The sequence below is a fragment of the Carlito syrichta genome, unplaced genomic scaffold, assembly GCF_000164805.1.
Source record: "Carlito syrichta isolate Samal-C Ts95f unplaced genomic scaffold, Tarsius_syrichta-2.0.1 Scaffold305720, whole genome shotgun sequence".
Lineage (NCBI taxonomy): Eukaryota > Metazoa > Chordata > Mammalia > Primates > Tarsiidae > Carlito > Carlito syrichta.
Window position 1 is genome coordinate 889580 of NW_007249816.1, and position 21877 is coordinate 911456.

The window sequence follows — 21877 nt, forward strand, 5'->3', positions numbered from 1 at the left end:
CCACTTCAGCCTCCCAAAGGCATGGGATTACAGGCTGAGCCACCGAGCCCGGCTTATTTATTAATTATTATTATTATTTTTGCCATGGTGTTAAGATGAACAGCAGTGAGACTGTGAATACCTTGGGGTTCTCAGATTGTAAGAAATAGAAAAGATCTTTTGCTCACTTAAGCAAAAAGAATACTAATTGACTGAAACTTATTGGATGTACTCCTGGACAGAAATCAAGGTAAAAATAAGGACAAATTTTGTATCTATATTCTAGAAACTATCCAACTTCTGTCCCAGGCACTATGCTAAAATAAATGTGCCTCAATCACTTTTCCCCCTGTTCTTGCCACTGTTAAAGATTCCTATTTCTGGGAAGGGGAGTCTAGTTGACCTGGCTTGTGACTTTTACCTGCTTCTTGGCTGGGGGGATGTGAGAGTATCCGATTTATTGTTCCACCAAAACTGACCACAATATTTTGGGGAGAGGTAACTTCTCTCCCAAAGCCAGGGTACTAATGAAAAGTGGGAATAAATCCTGGGTGGGTCTCTGACCCTAAACAAATAAATCTTCACTACATATCTCTACCTGGTAATACCAATAACTAACAGAGGTAGTTTGAAGGGAGGAATGGAGGAGAAGAGCATTTAGCTCTGTCTGTTTGCATCATGATTATTCAATTTGCAGGGACTCTTTTTCCTAAAAAGTGAATCTCATAAATAAAAATTACAAAGACATATCTGAATTCAGTTGAGCAATATGATCACTGAAAGGTAAGTCTGAACAAAAATATTTTGAAATTGCAAGCATTGGTGGAGTTTGAGTCTCCTTACAAATGTTAGCTTGATGATTAGTTTTTTAAAGGAAGTGGGGTATGGACTTTTTTGTGGCACTGAACTTCATCAAGGGCAGAAAAGCCGATTTTCCCCCTAAGGTCAAGGATTCTAATGGGGAGAAAGAATAAGGATGATATCTTGGCTTGTACCCTTATGACTGTATCAAAGATGCCTGTCCCAAGGATGTGTTCTGCTTGAGAGCCATGGTCTGACTGTATGTTGGCCATATGCAACCTCTGGCAAATTATTTCCTTTCTCCTCCTCATCATAGTTAAGGCTGAAAAGTCACTAGATAGTGTGGGCATATTAGTGCATATTTTAATCACATACTCAGTACTTTTATTAATTTGAGAGAAATTTAATCAGGCCTCTTGAGAGCACACTTAAGAACATTTCCCTTTCAGCTCTTAAACTATAAAGAGAGCATGTCTTGTGGTCTCCCTTTAGGTCCCTTTAGTGACCGGTAGTTGAAAACTACAAAGAAGGATTGAGTCTTGGGAAAGAAAATCCTGCCTCTGAATTGGATGACCCATGTCAGGAGGGTGAATGGGTAACAGGGACGGAAGGACACAGGGAGGTTTACTCATGTTATTAATCAGAATTTCTGGATGTGAGATATGAATTTAGTCAACCAAAGTTTCTCCATTTTCTAGCCAGAATATAAAATAGCTGACCCAATCTGCACATTTCTCTTTTCCATCCTGGTGTTGGCCAGCACCACCACTATCTTAAAGGACTTCTTCATCTTGCTCATGGAAGGTAGGAGTGATTTTATTACTATTCTCAGGGTCAATGTTTTCTCTTCCCTGGAATCACAAAATGGAATGCCCACAAGACGTGCTCACTGTTTGTTCATTTTATAGGAACAATTTAAGCAGAGTAGGAATTTTTTTATGAAAACAAATGTTTGATTTTCATTCATATGGGAACAAATAAAAAGAACTGGCTTCTATTTTTGCTCCAGCAACTGTTAAATGATATCTCATACTGTAAAAACCATAAGTACACACACTACAAGGAAGACATTGCAAAAAATATAAATTGTTCCCTAAATATACCTGGAAAAGACCTAAGAAAGACTGCGCAAATCAACTTTTCAGGCAGCTTGATAGCTGAACGTTTTGGTCAAATTGTGCCTCATAGTGCAAGAACACCAGGGAGGGGGATCTTTATTTGTCCAAAAAGTGTTCACTGAGCCCCAACTGTGCTAGATCATGTGCTCAAAGCTAGTTGCAGAGATAAGCAAAGCAGAACGAAGTTGTGTCCTCACATTCTGGGCTGAATTTGCTATGCTGATCCAGCGTCTGCACTGAGTTTGGTATCAATGTAGTGACCTCTCAGAAGCTGGGACCACCAGGTTGCCTAAGGAGGGGTGAACCAGCCCAGGAAATGGAGCAGGTCAAAGCTTCCATGCTGATCAGTGGCAGCATTTGTGAATAGCCAGCCAGGGCAGCATAGCAAGACCCTATATCTTAAAATAAAAGAAAGCATTATTAAAAAGCTATGTCCTTGTGGAGCTAATTAGTAAGGAGAGAAGGGATTTTTTCAAAAAATTACACAGACATGCATTAGCGAGAAGTGCCACAATGAAGAAGTGTGGGCCCTTTGGGGGAATTTTAAATGGCTGGGGAATAGTGGCTGGTGGCTACAGAGGCTTTGCTGAGACCTGCTGTTAGCCCTGAGAGGGATCTTTTGCTTATTAACCTCATTCTCTGCAGCAGACCCCAGCCTCATCTCCTTTCCTGGCCTTGTGGATTCTCTGTTGGGCTTCTTGGGTCTTCCAATTCCCCAGGAATAGATGACACAAGTAACCCTTACTGCCAGGAAAGTCTTTCCTGATGTCTGAAGCCAGCCTTCCCTGCTTCCACTCTGCATTTTGGCGATTTTCTTTTCATTTGGCATAAAGTGGTTGAAGACTTGTTGTCTTCTGCCGTTTCTGGCCACATCTTTACTGGCAGAGTTACCTTGGAGAAACAGACCACGATGTTGAAAAACAAGGTCTTTACATCAGACACATCACAGTTCAAGGACCAGTCATGCAAATTTTGTCTGGACCTCAGACAAACTCTTTACTCTTCTGAATTTCAGTTTTCTCAGTGCAAAAATGGGACTACAACATGGTGTTGGGTGGATTAGATGAGATGCATGACTACTGTCTAGGACAAAGTAGGTATTCAGTAAGTAATAAGTTCCCAGCTAGATGTTTGGGTTGACTAGAGTCTAGGAAGCTAGGCTGTGGAGGTGAACCCTGTATAGCATATTTCTCCTCACACCAAGAAATTCCCAATTCTTAACCACAGAGTGTGGCCATCACCCTGGCTGCCATCAATGCAGATGGCCTCAGAAGGATCAGATAAGAGATTCTTATCAGAAAACATTCATCTTTACCACCAGAAAAACTATTCAATGGTACTTGGAATGGGAGAACTACTGACTCCCAATGATAGTGTAATTACAGTATATTGGAGACAGGGGGTACTTGATTATATCTCAGTATTATGAAGGATTGGCCTGAAACCCTTGTTAGACCAAGTCAGCAGTTCTCAAACTTTAGTGGCATTAGAATCATGTGGAGAGTTGTGAAAACACAAATTACTAGGCCCACCCTCATGGTTCTTGAGTCAGTGAGTTTTGTGGGGAGGTGGGAGGAGTGAGAATTTAAATTTCTAAGAAAACGCTAATGCTGCTGGGTCCAGATCACACCTCAAGGACCACCAGACTAATCTGTCCACACTGTTGAAGGTATGAATTCCTGCATTGGGCACACCTGAGAATCGAATCAGAACTAGAGGTTTGTATCACATCAAATGTCCAGATGATTGACAGTATCCAGACATTAGTTGAACTTTTCTTTTTTTGTCCAGCACATTTCACACAAGGCCATCATAGTCTCAGAAGGCAGTTGCCTTTGGTGATTGCTCTCATTTCATTCCCATTCCCTGCCAAGTATACAGTTAAAGGTTTGTTCCCAACGGACACTACAGTTGTTACAAGATGATAGTGTTGACGACAGTAAAATGGATTATGGCGTCAAATATTACAGAGGTGAACTCTGGTTCCAAACGCAGGGATATTTGGCTTGTCAAGTCACAGGGGCAACCATTTTCCTTCCTGAGGGCCAAGCTGCAGCTGTTGTTGCTCCTAGGGAGGTTACTGACCTAAAGGGAGAGAAAAGACAAGTTGGTGTGCAGTTTCAGGTGACTTATGTTCCACTTTCTCTGTCTTAGTATAGCTCTTCTCTGGTGATTTTCTTTCTTATTCTATTTAGGGAAGAGTGCAGAGACAGGGCTACCTTTGCTAATTATGGAAACTAGTAGATTACTCCTTTCTGGAAGGCACTTAATTTTTAAATTAGGTTTTCAAATTAGGTTAGTACAAAATAACACTTGTACTTAGTAAAATTTTAAAATAATACAAGAAAGTATAAAATAGAAAAAGGAAGTCTTTTATGTTTCTGCCTTTGATGTATGAGTCCCATTCTTCAGGGGCAATATCTATTAATGAGTTGACATCTATCTTTCCAAAAAGATGTGTGCATTTACATACATATACATATGCATATGTGTATACTATGTGTTGTATGTGTGTGTTTTTATAAAAATTGGATTACATATTGAATCATATTTTGTCTAATACCTTGCTCTGTTCTCCTGAAGATCTTTTATGTCAGCACAGACACAGACACATTCCAACCTCTTTTACAGGTGTAATTATTGCTTGCTTCTGGTAGGCATTCCAAATAATAGTATGATTACTACTCTTGCACATACATATTTTTAGCACTTGTATATCTGCATAATAATTCCTTGAAATGTATGTGCATTTTAAAATTTGATAGACATTCCCATTTCCACCAAAGATCCCATGTCTATTCCCTTCTCTCCAACATGTAAAAAAATGCCGATTTCCTTATGTCTTCACCACTGATGGGTGTCAAACTGTTCTTTTCGACCCTGATTGGTGAAACATGTATCTTATTGATTTCAAATGCAATTCTTTAATTCTGAGCAGTTTTTAAGATATATTTATTAGTCTGGGGAGTTATTTTTCTAAACATCAATTTAAGTATTTTCCTGGATGCATTAATATTTTTGCAGACTCTTGCTGAGATGTGATGGGGCACTGAGACCAGTGGGGACACGCCTCTTGCTTGTCAAAAACTCCAGGTGTTTGCACTATATACATATAATTGAAGTAGAGGCTACCAGAGCATTGTACTTAGAGTAAAATAAGTCATGGTGAACTTGTATTCTCTGTAGTGGTAAAGAGATGAGCGAGGAGAGAGGTGAAAAAGGTAGTGAGACCAGGACCTTGTTTCAAGGGCCCTAGATGACTCACATCAGGTCTTCAAAGGGCCAACAGAAATTCCCCAAAGAGATGACACACATTAGACATAATAGTCAACTTGATGCAATCCCTAGATGCTAGTATATGCATTGTGCTTGATAGTCAACGCGTGGACGTTAGAATCTGACATCCCTGGCTCTGGCACTTTCCTGTGTGTCCTTTGCCATGTTTCTTAACCTCTCTGACCCCAATTTCCTCTCCCCTAGTTACATAGGAATTGTGATATTGATATTCAGCTCCTGAAGTTCTTAGGATGAGTGAATGAGTAAATCTCTATAAATAAAGTGCTTAAACTTAGCACAAGCCTCATATATGGTAGGTCCTCAATAAAGATTGTTGTTATTCCAATAAAACAATTTTACCCGTGAGTTTATATACATTCTTCAATTCTTTTAATCTGTATCCAATAACCTGAGCCTTTGGCTGCTCACAGAGTAAAAGAACACGTTGACTAGTTCTTTGTTACTTCCGGGAAACATGAAGTAGCATTATACTCACTCAAACTGTTGAAAATTTCGGGTTATACCCAGGAAGAAAATCTCCCACAAGCAAGGTTCTTAAATCCTGGAAAATCAGGGTGAGGAGGTCTCCATTTTTTAAAAAAAGTGGTTCTCAGCTGTAATTGTTCAGTATAATCATCTAGGAGCTTTTAAAAAATACCTGTGCCCAAGCCTTCCATACCCAGAGCTTCTAATATAATTGGCTGGGGTTGGAGCTGGCTTTGGTATTTTTGGCATGAGGCCAGGCTTGAGAACTACCACACAGTAAAGCATCTCAGTGGCTCATATATGCTCTGCCCTGTAACCCACGCTTGACTGCGGGGGTCCAGCCCCTGCAAAGAGGTTTAGAGGGTCCCTGGGAGGTGTGGTGGCGTTGGCAATTATTCTGGAGAAATAAAGAGAAAGAGAGAGACAGGGGGAGAAAGAAAGAGACTGGACTCTGTCTAGTGCAGAAACTGTTTAATGGGATGAACCGTAAGCCTTTTATCCTAAAGTTTCACAGGTTAAATCACAAGACTTTCACATGAACACAAAGCCAGGGGGGTGAGGGGCATCCCCCACCCACCAGGTGTTTCCTCAGGCATGAGGAAGAACAATCCCAATTAAATCACAAAACATTTTCATAAACATAAAGCCAGGTGAATGAGGGACCTCCCCCACCCACCAGGTGTTTCCTCAAAAGCAATACAGCAATTCTAATATCATAATATTCTAATAATCAATAACTTTTAAAACTTATGCATACACAACACCTAATGACCAACTTAAATCCCAATTCCTTTCTATTTTATGCTAATTCTACCTACACTATAGAAACTCTTAATTATAGCCCAAACCAGTTCCTAAGGAATGTGGCCCAGCCCAAAGTTTGTGCTGGGCCGTTTCTAGTAACTCTAGATAATTAACTATATTATTAAGATTGAAACAGCACTTTTTATGTATATACTAATTTTACAAATATACTTTTAAATCTTATAAAGAAGCTTGTACCGTATTAAAGGCTCCCAAATGTGACCTGAGTTTGAATTATGTTAAGTTTAAAGCCGAAACCGCAGTCTGTGAGAAACGGGAACAATGGACTCCTAAAGTAAGCTATGCCTGTCATACTCTCAGAGCTTCATGCTTAGATCATCAAAGTCCCTGTTAATGAGACATGCCAAACAGCAACGAAGAGAAGAGGGAATGGGCCATCAGCTCCTGAACTCATCCTAGTGGTCTCAGGGTTTGCAGCCTGCCTGGATCCCTAACGCTCAGGCGAGCCTCCTCAGCCCGCTCCCAACACTTGGCTGCCTGTTGGGATCTCCAAACCAGCATGGATGCTGGCCTTATCCACAGAGGTCTTAGGTGTAACTTGGTCATCAGGATTCCTAATGTCTTGTGGTGGTCATATTAATGTGCATCCAAGATTGAAACCCTATGGACTTCAGAGCCTTGTCTGTGGAAATTTCCTCCAGGAGATCTGGAATGGAGCTGGTGCATACTTGTTTTTAGTAAACACCCCAGGTGTTTGCATTATATACATGTAATTGAAGTAGAGACTACCAGAAGGTTGTACTTAGATATTTCTTCTACAACATCCTTGAAGGCAGCTAAAATGATGGAAAACTTACGAGTAATAAAATGGAATTACAATGTCAGGATCCTCTACTAACACAATTCACTAAGTGACCTGTGGATGACTAATGTTTGTACAGAATTACAGTTTACAACGAAGAGATATTTTTTGAACTGCTCCTCAAAGAACTCTGTGATCTATACCTGTTCTTATCACCCTTGTTTGACTACAAATGGGCCAAGGATCAGAGATTCTGCGATTTGGGTAATTTCACAGTAGTTGTCATCAGAATACCACCTGTGATAACTTCATACCAAATTCCATGTTATTTCAGTGTGTTTTCCAGAGCATAGGTAAAGATGATTGAAAGAAGGACAATTAGTTTAATAACACACTAAGAACGAAGGATAATTATTACTATTATTGGGCATCATATAGCGAATCCTCCAAATATTCTTTCTGTGCACTTTTGACTGGTGGCAAACCCTCTGAAGTAGTCAAGTGAATCTTATTTGTAAACATCTGAAGTAAGAAACAAGAAAAAGGTGGGGCACGATGATATTTGGTGAGGACATTGCAGCTCATTAGCTGCTTCAATGAGCTGAATTTAGTAGAATAACTACACCGTCTCTCACCTCCTATCAGGTGTGCCAAAGGGTTTACAATATCCCCGTGTGAAGGAGCTCATCATGGCCATTGATGGGGTGGAATCTGTGCACAGCCTGCACATCTGGTCGTTGACCACGAACCAAGTGATTCTCTCAGCTCACGTTGCTGCAGGTCAGTGAGTTTTGCAAACACCTTGGACAAGACTCAGTTCTTGTTCTATAAAGTCAATAATTTCCCCTCTTTACTCAGAGTTGCCCTTACTGTCTGTTGCCTGTCAGAGTAACTGTCAATTGTTCAATACTACCAAAGACCTCTGAAGCCAACCTGCTTATCAATGTTGTCATAGCAACAATGATGCCACGCAGACTTCAGGGCTAACCACAGAGAGGAGGGGACAGACACAGGGCTGAAGTGTCATCCCAGTTTCAAGGCTTAGACTCTGAACATCCAAATTCACCCATCTGACTTGGTACCCTATCAGTTACAAAATAGGAATGGATTAAAAAATCTGAATTGAGTATCACCTGTATAGACATTTATCCTAACACTGAAAATAAAAAGATGGAAGATATAGGCCCCGTATCTTGTCTAACAAGCTCACAGATATGCTAACAGGAATTATGGTGGGTCCTTCACTGCATCGTTAGAAATTCCGTAACCATGTGAGATAGTTCTTATGATGCTAGGTTTATACTAAAAACTACTTTGTCAAGCAGAAGGTGATTTTGTCCATGACATGTCCTGGAGCTGGGAGAGTTGGCAGTAGGGCGGTCCCTTGGTGCCCTGGGAGAGGGCTCAGGCCAAGGATGACACATTCTGCTGCTAACCATTGACACAAGGAGTTACAGGCAGGGGACAGAAACACCTGTGACAGTCACCTGAGACTGCGCTTCCTCAGACACCCTCTTCTTTGAGAGCTCAGATCTGGCTTTGGGGAATTTACAGCATTTATTATGCTGATATTTCACTGCAAATGGAATAATCTAGTAAACAGTCAGCTTACTATGGAGGGGACTTTACAGCCTCCTGATACCACTTGCCTCAGGAAAAAAGATGGTAGGGAGGGCTGCTGCTCTGAGCAAGGCCTGTGGGGAGTGCTCCATGCTTTCTAGTCCCTGTCCTAGCTGTGATATAAACTCTGATTTCACGCAAGGACTGCAACCCAAGATCCTCAGGGACTGGTGTGCAGGGCTGTGGAAGAATAATCATTCTGTCATGGCTTTTTCCAGGGCTTGTCTCCCCTTCTATGCTCAGCTCCCAGGTGTGCCAGAACCCCAAGGTAACTGTGGCAGGAAGAGTTCTGTAGTGACAGGGCTTGACTGTATTAGAATTGCCCCTGCCTTGTGATGCGAATGCAGGTTATTGCCAGAACCAACATGGCTTTTTCCCAGTGCTCTGCCCATGCCCCACTCACCAGGTCAAAGACAAAGCACTTGAAGGTAGAGCCTAAGCAGTGGCCTACGTGTGCAATCAGTGCTAATCTCTGTGGTTCTCTTCACAGCAGGCAGCCGGGACAGCCAGGCTGTTCGGAGGGAGATTGCCAGAGTCCTCAGCCAAAGCTTTGCTCTGCACTCGCTCACCATTCAGATGGAATCTCCAGCCGACCAGGACCCCAACTGCCCTGTGTGTGAAGACCCCCGCGACTAGCTTAGTGACATGCCAGCCTCCCAGTGTGATAGGCCATTATCAAACCTGCTGCTGTGCAGTTTCTGAATCATAAGAAATAAGGAACTAAAGGAAGAATGCTGAGAAATTCACGTCACGGTGCAACGCACTTTGTATCCTTGTCTCTTAAGCTCCATCCACCGTGAATGAAGATGCATTGAGACCCACTGGATTATATACTCATCAGTGGCTGTGCTCACCTACAGGAATGTATGTAGAGATTACTTCCAGGGAGGGCAGAAATAGCAGCCGCTTGTAACTATAGGCAGTGAAAGCTCATCCCCCAACAAGGCATCCTGAGAATGAGTGGGTAGAGTTGAACTCAGCAATGTTTTATCAAGAATCAGTGCAGGGACAAACAGCCATAAAATTTTCCAAAACATGAGAAACACAAAAAAGAAGTGCCAAGTTAGGGATACAAGAGAATCTGGAGGCTAACACCCCATCGAAATTGTTCTCCCACTAAGCTGTAATAGGACTTTTCTCTACTCTGAGGTTGGACCTATGAATGAATACCCAGAATTTTGCAACTCATCCTTCTTTCTTTGTCACATTTTGGCAATACATCTCTCTAAGTTTTAAATTCTGACCTGTTTATTGCAAAGCTTCACTGTCTAAAAGAAAATCTTTTCACCTCTCAGAGTGGAGTGAACTCTGGGACCAGTCAAATAATGTCGTTGTAGAAACCCAGAGATCTTCAAGAAGAGCCTACAAAGACAGTCACATTGACCCCAGCAAGTTGGCACCACAGATAATTTAGGTGTTTCCCTGCAAGGAAAAATGAAGCAGATGCAATAAATTCATTTCGTCTGTAGTGTGATCTGAGCCCAGCTTTGTGCTGGGTGTCGGAGCCATGGAGAGGAATCAGATGCAGTAAGGGCATCTGAGCTCCAGTGGTATCTCAGCACTACCCACAGGGAGTAAACTCAGATACAGACTCACAAACCAACATCCTGAAAATCCTGGGTCATTGGGTCTGATTTGGTACCTGCACTTCTGCATTGTCTTAAGTTGCCTGGAGATGATTTTAAAGGACAGTCAGAGTCTAGAAGAATCTCAACCACAGGGAGTCACCGAAGAGGGGAGTCAGTCATATACCCAGACAACGACAATAGGATCTTGCACTGCAATGATGGGGTAGAAAGCGCAGGTGATGAGTGCTGCTGGCTGGCACATCCAGTGAGGCTGCATGTCACTGAGGAGACAGTCACGTTGGACTTTGACTTACATACAGAGGTCCTTCAGGCTGATGAAGAAGAGAAAAGCATTCTAGACAAAAGGAAGGCATGCTTGTTTGTCTGCTAGTTTTTCATTTGAACAGCAAAATACATTTGGCAAATAAAACTCTCCACTCTGTAATTTTTAGAGCTATATAGTTTTTGCAACCTTACGATTATTAATATTGTAGAGAGCAGGAATTATGTCTTAGATGATTTTTTATGTCATTGTCAGCTTCTGTCTGGATGCTGGGAACCTAGCAGGCATTAATAATTGTTGAGGCAAAGACTCTCAGGCTATATTTGAGCCTTGTCATTATTTTTCATTTACATTTGTGTTTTCCTGAAGTTGGAGGGCCAAGAAAACATTGACTTTGACGGAGGAGGTCACATCTGTGCCTTCTCTGCAAATCAATCAGTGCCACTGAAATAGCTACTTAGCATTCTGCTGACAGCTTTCCCTGCTAAGCAGAGACAAATATTCTTGTCCCTTACCTTAATGTGCATGTTTAGGCAGTCAGGATTAGCCCTGCTCAGGTTCCTAATGTCTTCTGCCACATCTGGCTCTTAAAATGGAAGGAACAGTCCATGCCAAATCCTTTCTCCCATCTCAGAGCCACTGCATGGTTTTGCTGTTCCATATTTTGTGCAGGACAGGGCCTTGAAGACTGCATGAATTCGCAGTCTTTAGTGTAATTGTTTGCTTCTGTTTCCTTTGAAAAATCATGTTTAGATTTGGTTTTATGTCAGAAGTTCACTGAATGTCAGATAATCGTTAGAGAGGGAGATTTAGGTGTCAACCAAAGGAATTTGTCCCATGGCTCCTGGCTATTTCTGCTATTTCCCTGAAATTCTACTTTTTTGATTGGCTTGACTGAAAGCTCTGAATGGTAAATGATTCTGTGGTAAAGTGCCGGGCAATCTATGATGGGGATTTTAAGGATTTTCAGATGGAGAGGTAGATGTCACCAGGGAGCTTTGTGCACCATCCATCAGTCCAGAAGTTCCAGCTCTCCCTTGTCTCTTCCCTGGTGCTGTCAGAACTCCAGGCCACCCAAGTCAGCCGGCTGGTGTAGCGAAATCTTTGTGTCATTTTCTGCTCTCCAGTTGCCAAAATGTTAATGATCTTGTGTGTCTTTCAGAGCAACACAATTCATTCTTCTGAGCACCGAAATCAGGTCAACTGTCCCCTCCATCTTTCATATGCTTCCCCACCACTCGCCACCCAGTGAAGATTTATCTAGGGCTCTAAGGCGATGTTAGGGCACATAAAGGAAATTTATGCGTTCCATATGCTTGGTTGCAGATGGAAAATGGGCATGTTGAAGGACAGGAAGGAAAGATGTTTATACATTAGGCATCATTTCTGAAGTCAAACTGCCTGAGTTTGAATCTTAGCTCTTCCTTTTATTAGCCCTGTGACCTCAAGCTAGTTCCTCAAGTGCTCTCTGATCCTCTGTCCCTTATCGGTAAAACCTCCCTATTCAGGTTTATGAGAATTTAATAAATTAGTACACTTAAAAAGGTTGGTGCTACTCATAGCATGTTAGCACTCAGTATATGTATATTGACCATTATTTGTTATTATATACAAAAGTGACTGTGCATATATACAGGCACAAACAGTTTTAAATCATCCTAACTATTAAGAAATTTTGAATCATTAACACAACTTCCACAAGAGAGTGGCAAAATTATTGGTAAGAAATTAAATAGTCCTTTCTCTAACATGGAGCAATGGAGGCTTGCTGAGACACAGGTGTTTACTGAGAGTGTTACCTAGTTAGATTGTTAAGGATGAATTAATATATTCGAATTCCTTTCTGAAAGTGTCTGAAAATTTCCACTTTTGTCTTGGAAGAAATAACTGAATTAGTCACTCAAAATATGTTTATTAACAAAGAATACAACTGTCCAGTTCAGTGATGGCAAAGCTATAGGTTTCTCAGATCGTAACCCTATTCCTATGAAATATGACCTGCCTCTCTCTCTCTCTCTCTCTCTCTCTCTCCCCCCTTCCCCCCCTCCCTCTCTCTCTCTCTCCCTCCCTCCCTTCCTCCCTCCCTCCCTTCCTTCCTCCCTCCCTCCCTCCTTTCCTCCCTCCCTCCCTCTCTTTCTCACGTGTAACCTCAACTTGCTCTAACCAGGTACATTTTCTTCTTCTGGTTTCTAAATTGCCAAAGGCAAATTTGAGATCACTTAATATCTGTTACATTTTATGAATAAACAAAGGCTTTTAGCACTCCAGGGTCAAAAAGAAAAAGCTGCTTCCAAGCATATACATTTATTTCATAGATTCCCGGATGGCTCCCCAGTTCCATCCCCACCCAGTGAAACTTGACCCAGAGAACCCTGCAAGGAAACAAGCCTCATTCTCCACTATCAGCTCTAAAGTGCCTTCAGGAAATGATTTTCTCAGCTCAGCTCTCTGTATTCCCTGTTTCGGATCACAGGGCAATCTGTTTAAATGACTAATTACAAAAATCATTAAAGGCACCAAGCAAATGTTGTCTTTGAATACCCGTGTCTGAGGTTTGCGAATCCTGCTAGGCTTGACAGTGACGAGACCACTTAACAGTCCAGCGCAGGCGGATGTTAAAAAAAAAAAAAAGGTGACCATCTGCGGTTCAGTTTCTTAACTTTTCGATTTCACACTTAACGTTTGTCATTCTGTTACTGGGCACCTGTTTAGATGCTATTTTTAAATGTTAATGCATTTTGTTTAAAATGAAATCAAGTGAAAAAGAGTTTGGGTTAAGTCATCATTGTTTTACCACCTAAATTGTGGCAGAGCATAATTTTCATGACACAGATGAAACTTGTGATAGGGACACACTCTTCCACTCTGAGAATTGTGCTGGGGAAAGAGCACATTTGGGGAGCAGTTTGTCTAAGATAGATGAAAGAGGACGTGTGAGAATCGGGGGCACTTATAAAACCATCCTGGTCATGGGCATGAAATCCTGGTGGAGGAAGAAGAGTGAGGGCAGAGGCCATGGCAGCTTTGATGGTTGCAAAAACAAACTCATGCTTCTCCAACCATAAAGGCCAGCCAGGAAGGATGAGAGATGTCATGCTGAATTGCACCCCTTTGAGGAGTGTCCATCAATCTGCAGACAATGGATCCATGTAATTGCCCTATACTTTCCTTCTTCAAAGGGGTACACATTTGCTACGAGCATAATTATCCTATTCACAGCTATTAAAACCATGTGGTATCATACACAGTCCAATGGTACCACCAGATAGGATTTCCCTAGATCTGTAGAGTTGAAACGTGTTGGGGGTATTGAAGAAAAAGAAAGCACACCAGCTGTCCTGAAGATATTGAAAACCATGGTGAGTTAACCTGCACAATGGAATCAGAATCAGATGTCAATCTAGGGCTCTCATTTGGGGCTAAACTGCACTCTTCAAATGGGAACCAGTTGGGATTTCATAAAGCAATCCTGTTTCTTTTCCGACCCCTCCTCAATTTTTTTTCAGAGATGAAGAAGGGATTTTATTTGGCATATACATGGGGTTAATGAACATGAACTTCTGTTACAGTCTTATTCTCCCTCTAAAATTGCCTCTGACATGGCAGGAGTCCATGATCAGAAAGTCTGAATACCTTGTGTTGGCATTTCCTTAGAGTAATACTTTCTATGAATAATTAATGGCCCAGAAAGATGAAGCCTCTTTTGCTGGTTTGCACCTTCTCATAGAGTTCAGCACCTTGTAGCAATTTGGATGGGGAAAGGATAGTTCAGATTTCCCTGCCTCAATAAGCTCTGAATTCATAAACAAGAAGCAGATTTTCTTTCCATTCCATCTTCAATCCTTTATACACATCAAACCATGAAGAGAGTTTTCAGGATCTTAGATTAGATAATTTTTCATGTTGACTGAAAAGGAAGTTCTGAGATAGGCACTGTGATCAGACACAGCAGATGAGGATCTATCATTGTCTTTCTTTATATCCTCCTTCTCCCTCTTTTCCCCCTCCTCCTCCTCTTCTTCTTCTTCCTCATTCTTCATCTCAGTGGTTTTTAAACACCCTAAAATTTATAACGTATCTTTCAGGTATAGAGATTTTTTATCTGAGTATAAATATTTGCACAATGGTAGAGACACTTCAAGATACAGATTTTGAAAAAGACCTCAAATCCTGTACCCTGTGACTTTCATTTATTCATTTAATTAATTTTTAACTCATTTTACTAATATTTATTAATCAATGACATGTCAAAACAATGTCAGGGAGTAAAATGTTGCTTTGGCTATTAAGATTAATAGTTTGGGTTAGTCCAGAAGACTTTTATTCATATCGGGGATTTTTAAAAAATCACTAAATTGCTAAACCATAAGGGTCCTGAAAAAAGCCTAAGACTCCCATGGTAGGCATCAATGCTGAGAAACTCACCTGCGTTCGTTGCTTCTCCTTTGAATAATAGATTTCATAAAGTTGTTGTTCAATGTAGTCAAATCATGGACTTAGTCACGTTTCCTGGTGCAGTTTTCCTGTTTGTTCCAGAACTTGAAATTCACTTCACTTTCCTGCTGTCACTACTGACATGTCAGTGTCGGCATCACACAATGGCAAATATCGTGCAAAGACATGACAGTGTCAGGCTTTGGCACTGTCCAAGATCCTCCATAGCAGTTCAGGAAGAGGGTAGAGGGTAGAGCAGGACTGGGAGTTTGGAATTAGACAAATTGAGTTATTAAACACACAAAGATGTCAGGCAGGCAGTTGTTTATATGAATCTGAGCTGGAGTTACAGAAGGAGTATTCTTGTCCCAGGAAAGAAGTCTGAGCTGCAGTGACAACAGTTGTGGTCTTGTTGGGTCCACATGGCCACGCACGTGTTCCTGGGAATGAAGGTTCTTTCATCTTGAACATACACCGTCTGAAACATGTAGCCTCTCACATAACAAGTGGAGAGAGAAGAGAAACTCTGGCTTTTAGCCACATCTTCAATTTATCGCTTAAGGTGTCATCTATTTATTTATTTATTCATTTTTTTTTTTGAGTTGGAGTCTCACTCTGCCAACCAGGCTGGAGTGTAGTGGCATTCTTATGGCTACAACAGCTTCAACCTCCTGGGCTCAGGCGATTCTTTGCCCTCAGCCTTTCGAGTAGCTAAGACTACATGCATGCACCGCCATGCCCAACTAATTTTTTTATTTATTGTAGAGATGTGGTCTTGCCGTGTTGGCCATGCTGGTTTCCAACTCCTGGGCTCAGGCAATTCTCTCACCTCGGCCTCCCAAAATGCTGGAATTACACGCATCAGCCACTGCGGCCAGTAAATGGTACCTTTTAAATAGACACTCTGCACTTCTGCTCAGAGTTTATTGGCCAGAACGAATTATACCACCCCAATTTGCTGAAGAGAAGCTGGGGAGTAGAGAGTAGCATGTGGATTATTGGTGGGTACCAACTGCCACTGCCTGGGAGAGAATTGCTGGAGTGAAGCCTAGTGCACAAAGAGCATGCCTGGCTCTGCATGGGGGCATCTATCCACAAGAGAGTGTCTACAAGGCTGGAGTTCTGCTGGTAGGTCTGTAGATATGCCTCAACCTCCTGGGCTCAAGTGATCCTCCTGCCTCAGCCTCCTGAGATGCTGGTGTGTGCCACAATGCTTGGCTAATATTTTAATTATTTTTAGAGACGGAGTCTTACTGTGTTACCCAGGCTGGTCTGGAACTCACTGCCTAAAGCGATCCTCCTGCCTTGGCCTTCTAAAATGCTGGGATGACAGGGATGAGCATTACCTGCCAATTGCTTCATTTTTCTTTTTTTTAAAAAAGAATTAATTTAGAGCTATGGGTCCATTCATGTGAGGATTTGCTATGAAAGTAAATTGTGTGAAGGAGAGATTTGGGCTCCTAGGGAGCCTTCTTTTCCACCCCATTAGTGGACATGGTACCAAATGCGTCAATGTGTGCCCCTTATTCCCCCTCCCTTCCTCCTTCCATCCCTTCCTTCCTTTAGCAGTGATCAGTGTCTGTTGCTCCCACCTTTGTGCTCACGTGCTCAATGTTTCATGCCCACTTAAGCATGAGAACATGTGATATTGTTTGTTTCTGTGATAGTTACTTAGAATGATGGTCTCCAGTGGCATCCATGCTACTACAAAGGACATGAGTTTGTTCTTTATGGCTACATAGCATTCTGTCATATAAATGTACATTTTCTTTGGCCAGTCCACCTTCGATGGGCATCTGGGTTGGCTCCATGCTTTTCCTCTTGTGAATAGTACTCAACTGCTTCATTTTTCTAAGTGAAGTTGGAATCAAGGTCACCAACTGAGTGTGACAGTGAGGGAGGAAGTACTGGGAGTTAAAACAAGAGGAGCAAGAGTGAAGTTATCATAAAGCCTGAAAAGATGACCATGAAAGTGTGAGGGCCTGCAGTTGTTAATTAAGTTGTTGTGTACCCAACTCTTTATACCTGGCTTCAGGTGCTAGTGTGGGGACTGTGTGGACTACATTTCTCCTTGTGGGGAGACCAATAGCTTAAAGGGAGGAAATGGGACTTGTTCCTTGTTTTGTTTTCTGCTTGTCCTCTCCCAACAGTGTCCACCCAGTGATGCTTCTTAACCCTGGCAGCACAGTTCATTCTCATTCCTGCAGTGTGTCTGGTTTGTAGTTTACCCCACACTCACATAGCCAGCCTCACCACAACTCCCAGAGAAGAGCACCAGTTTGCTGCATGCTTTCCTCGGAGGTCAGGAGCCCAGCTCCCTGCTGGCCCTCTCCAGGCTGAGATGCCAGTATCAGCAGATCGGTGCCCCCTTCTCAGGGGGCAGAGTGTTAACACCATTGGGGTTAACTCCTCTGAGCTTCTGAGGTCTACTAATGCTCCAAGCCCTAGGCAGGTTAGCTGTTTTCTGCAATTCTACTTTTTCTATTTTTGTATTATCTTTTTGCCTTTCATTTATTTGATACCTGACAAAAACTGTTATATAAAACAGGCCAGGTGCAGTAGTTCATGCCTATAACCCCAGCATTTTAGAAGGCTGAGGCAGGAGTATTGCTTGAGGCCAGGAGTTTGTGACCAGCCTGGGCAATGTAGTGAGACCCCATCTCTAAAAAAAAAAAAAAAATTAAAATATTAGCCAGGCATGGTGGCACACACCTGTAGTCCCAGTGACTCAGGAGGTTGAGGCAGGAAGATCACTTGATCCCAGAAGGTTGAGGTTTCAGTGAGCTATGATCACACTACTGCTGCCCAGCCTTTTCTCTCTCTATAGTAATCAATGTGGTCTCAATAGACCCTATCTGTTATAAAGGCTGTCCACCTGTCAAAGTCTCAGTTTTGATCTTGGTAAAGCACCCCAACCCATGTTAGGGTGGTCGTGAGGACTGAATGGGAAGCTGTATGTCAAATTCCTCACCAAATGCACCACTTGTAGTAAGTTCTCAACATGTTCTGACCTTCAAGAACCTGTCAGACCCCTGGCCCAGAAGCTTTCCTGGATGTTCTACCCAATGTCAAACACTCAATCTTCCATGCTACCTTTTCAGCCATTCACCTTCTTGTGCTTTTGTCATGTTGTGGTCTGTCTGCTGTGTTTTTGTTTGTTTTCCTCCTTAATGCATGAAAGCATGAATTTCTATTTATCTTTGAATAATACCACCTAGCACAGGGCCTGGCACAGGGTGGTATTCAATAAATCACCTTGTCAGAAACATATACTTCATCTAGCAGACTCTGTAGCAGTCAATAAGTATTGGGGCATTTTAATTCTTTCATGTTTCCTTGCAAACACCAGACATCTGCGTCTAAACTCCAGCCTTGGATGCACTCCACCTCTACTTCTAATCCAGCTCATCTTCTTTCTAACTATGTGGTTTTGGTCACATTAGGAAGCAGCATGCAGTTTCTTCATAATAAAGTGAGAATAATGATACCTGTGTCACAAGGTTGTTGTGATCAGCAGATGACTAATGTGCCACTCTTGGCTTGGCAGCTGGTTCAGTGTGACCTGACAGCATTAAAGTTTCTCTGAACTAGATGCCGTTTAAAAAAAAAATTATTTCAAACATGTGGGGTACAATTCAGGGTTAGGCATACAAATGTTCATTATGCAGGTACCCTTGTTGATGAGGTATGCCCCGCCCTACTGCCCCACTGGGAGTTTCCCACTACTGCCAGTCCCACCCCCACTCCCCACAGCAGTTTCCCACTACTGATGCTTGCTCTTAAAACCACAGTGGTGGTGTCGTAGAAACAATGGGTTCTTTCCTTAAAGAGAAAGATTGATGGACTTTGAAGAATCTGATGATCAAAATATGCCAAACTATTTTGACTTATATCAGAGGACCTTTAACAATTAGATTAATTTTTTTGAATATTAACTATTTAATATACAACTTACCATTACCTGAAAGACATTTTCAGGTAATGGTAAGTGGTGAGAAGGGAATGAGACCAAGTGGTATAATAATAATTGGGGGTGGGAAAGAGGGACATCCAGGTTCTTTATGAAGAGGTGACACTTGGGCTGAGCCTGAACACTAGGAAGAGTCAGGGAGGAAAAGGAAGCACAGGACCAGGGCTGGGGAAGAGGGCAGGCCAGGCTGTATGGGGTAAAAGCTCTGGAGGCCAAGGTCAGGAGCTGGGGTTGTATTATAAACACAAAGCTCTCCACTGGATAAGTGGAAGAGGAACCACAACAGAAGCTTGGTATGCTGAAATGCTTTATTTATTTATTATTTAATGTATATACATATATTTTTCTGTAGAGATGAGATCTCACTATGTTTCCCAGGCTGGTTTCAAACTCTGGGGCTCAAACAAGCCTTCTGCCTCATCCCAAAGTGCTGGAATTATAGGCCCTTAATATTTATTATTCATGTCCATAAAAACTGTCTGCATGAGTAGGTGTGTGCCAGTGGGTGAGTGAAAGTCCATCTGAGGGGAGACTCCAGGTCATGCATGCACCTGGGGCTCTCCTCAGGAGGTGACTGCAAGCCCCCACCACCCTGAGATTAGAGCCACCAGTGCTCAGGATTGCCTGCTGTTTCGGAACTCTCTTGGAAAAAGCCTGCTTAATACAACTGATTCTCATCACCTGGGGCCCAAACCACACCATTACCTGTGACAGCAAAGTGGCTGGAGCCCCAGATACGTGGAGAGAGAAGATCACGGCAAGTTGGAGAGGAGCTCCACCACTGGTGAGGAAACGCTAACTGGAGCTATCTTCTCTGTCTTGGCCCAGGCAGAGACCTGCTTTGCCCCGCCCAGCTCCACCCAGCCTCCAACTTGGGACCTAGAGGTAATCTCATCAAACTTAGAGAGACAGATGCTCCTCCCCCATGCTGGGTAAGACACAGGCACATCAGATCTGAGTGGGAGACTTGATAGGCAGCAAGCAGGGTGAGTCCAGATCTGATCCACCCTCCTCTTACAGTAGGCCTGGGGTATCTGACCCATGCTGAGAGCAGCCCTATCAGCCTACACTGAGAGCAGAGGGGAGAGGCTGGAGATCAGAGCCGAAAGGAAGTTGGACTTACAGGAACTACCTCAGATAGAGATTTGTTCTTTATTTGGTATGTTTGTTTTGTTCATTGTTTTTTTGTTTTTTGTTTTAGTTTTTTTCCTCTCTCTTTCTTTCTGTTTTTGCTTGCACTTTTGTATTTGCTTTGTTTCTGTTTTTTTATTGTTTTTCTCTAAGACTTTCTGTTTGTGTATAGATATTTTTGAGGGAGAGTTCATCAATAGGGGGTTTCTGTCAATTTGTACATTTGTATAATTGTCTGTTTTAGTTTTTTAAAAATCTTTTCTGTCTTTGTTTGTGTCTCTTTTCATTTGTTAGTTGGCACACCTGTCTGTTTTCCCTCTTGTTGTTCTCTTTCTCCACCTTCTTCTTGTCCCCTTCCTTTTTCCATTCTTTTCCTTTTTCTTGCCTCATTTTGCTTTCAGGGGGCAAACCTATACCCCTACTGCATGGACGGAGTCTAAGGCAGTGGGAAGTAAGTTCCAGGGGTCCCACACACCTGTCAGTGGATACTGGGATCTGCAGATGCTTTCTGAATCACAGCTCCCCCCTCAATCAAATCTCAAAACTGCAAAAAGTATAGTCCTTCACCCACAGTCCAGCTTCAGAATTGAACAAAGCCAGAGGATCTACATAAGGAAGAATAGGAGATTGAGCAAACAGAAGTAAAGGCTATCCCCCCATCCCTGAACAACAGACTTAAAGAAGAGGTTAAAAAAAAAGAGGGAGAAAAATCTACACAAATGTAGAAAACACAAAAGAAGAATATGAGTCTCACACAGAACCCTGGGGTGGGGGGTGGGGGTCAGCCACTGAGAATACAGACATCAGAACACAAACAATGAGGAGCCCCCAGAATGACTGGTCTCAAACCACAAACCCAGATATCAAGACATTAATAGAGAGAATAAATAGAATCAAGGAGAGATAAGAGGAAAGAATGAAGGAGTTGATAACTGAGATAACAGTAATAAAGAATACAGTGAATAAAATAAATAAACTAATAAGCATAAAAAGCAGAATTAGTCAAGCAGAAGAAAGACTCTCAGAGCCAGAGGACCAAAATATGGAACGGACTCAAACTGTCAAAAACAGAAAATAAGCTTAAAAAGACAGAGCAAAACCTTTAAGAGATAAATGATTATTTCAAGAGACTGAACCTAAGATTAATTGGACTTCCTGAGGCAGAGAGACAGAGACCACCCTGGAACAAACATTCCATGAAATTATCCAAGAAAACGTCCCTTGCCTCATCAGTGACATGACCATTCAAACACAAGAGATTCAAAGAACCCCTGAAAGACAACAAATAAGTAGACCAACTCCTAGACACATAGTCATTCACCTACACAAAGTAGGTATAAAAGAAAAAATCCTAAAGGCAGCAAGAGAAAAAGGTCAGACTACCTTCCAAGGAAGACCAATTAGAATAGCAGCAGACTTATCTACAGAAACACTTCTGGCTAGGAGAGCTTGCAGCCCAATCTTCAAAGTTCTCAAAGATAAACAATTTCAATCAAGAATTACTTACCCAGCTAAGCTAAGCTTCATCAGTGATGGGGAATTAAAATTTTTCCCAGACATTCTATCCCTAAGAGCTTACACTGCCTCTAGACCAGATCTATAATATTTATTACACACACACACACACACAGAGAGAGAGAGAGA

The 21877-nt window shown here is 42.1% G+C and overlaps 1 protein-coding gene across 1 annotated transcript in view; it reads left to right on the forward strand.

The window, feature by feature from the left end:
• The window catches only part of SLC30A8 (solute carrier family 30 member 8), a 39931-nt gene extending 30448 nt beyond the window's left edge, over positions 1–9483 (forward strand). Inside the window, exons 6-8 of the mRNA XM_008062484.1 lie at positions 1479–1584; positions 7873–8007; positions 9338–9483. Coding sequence (XP_008060675.1) covers positions 1479–1584; positions 7873–8007; positions 9338–9483 — 387 coding nt within the window. The remainder of the gene's footprint in view (positions 1–1478; positions 1585–7872; positions 8008–9337) is intronic.
• Positions 9484–21877: the final 12394 nt, after the last annotated feature.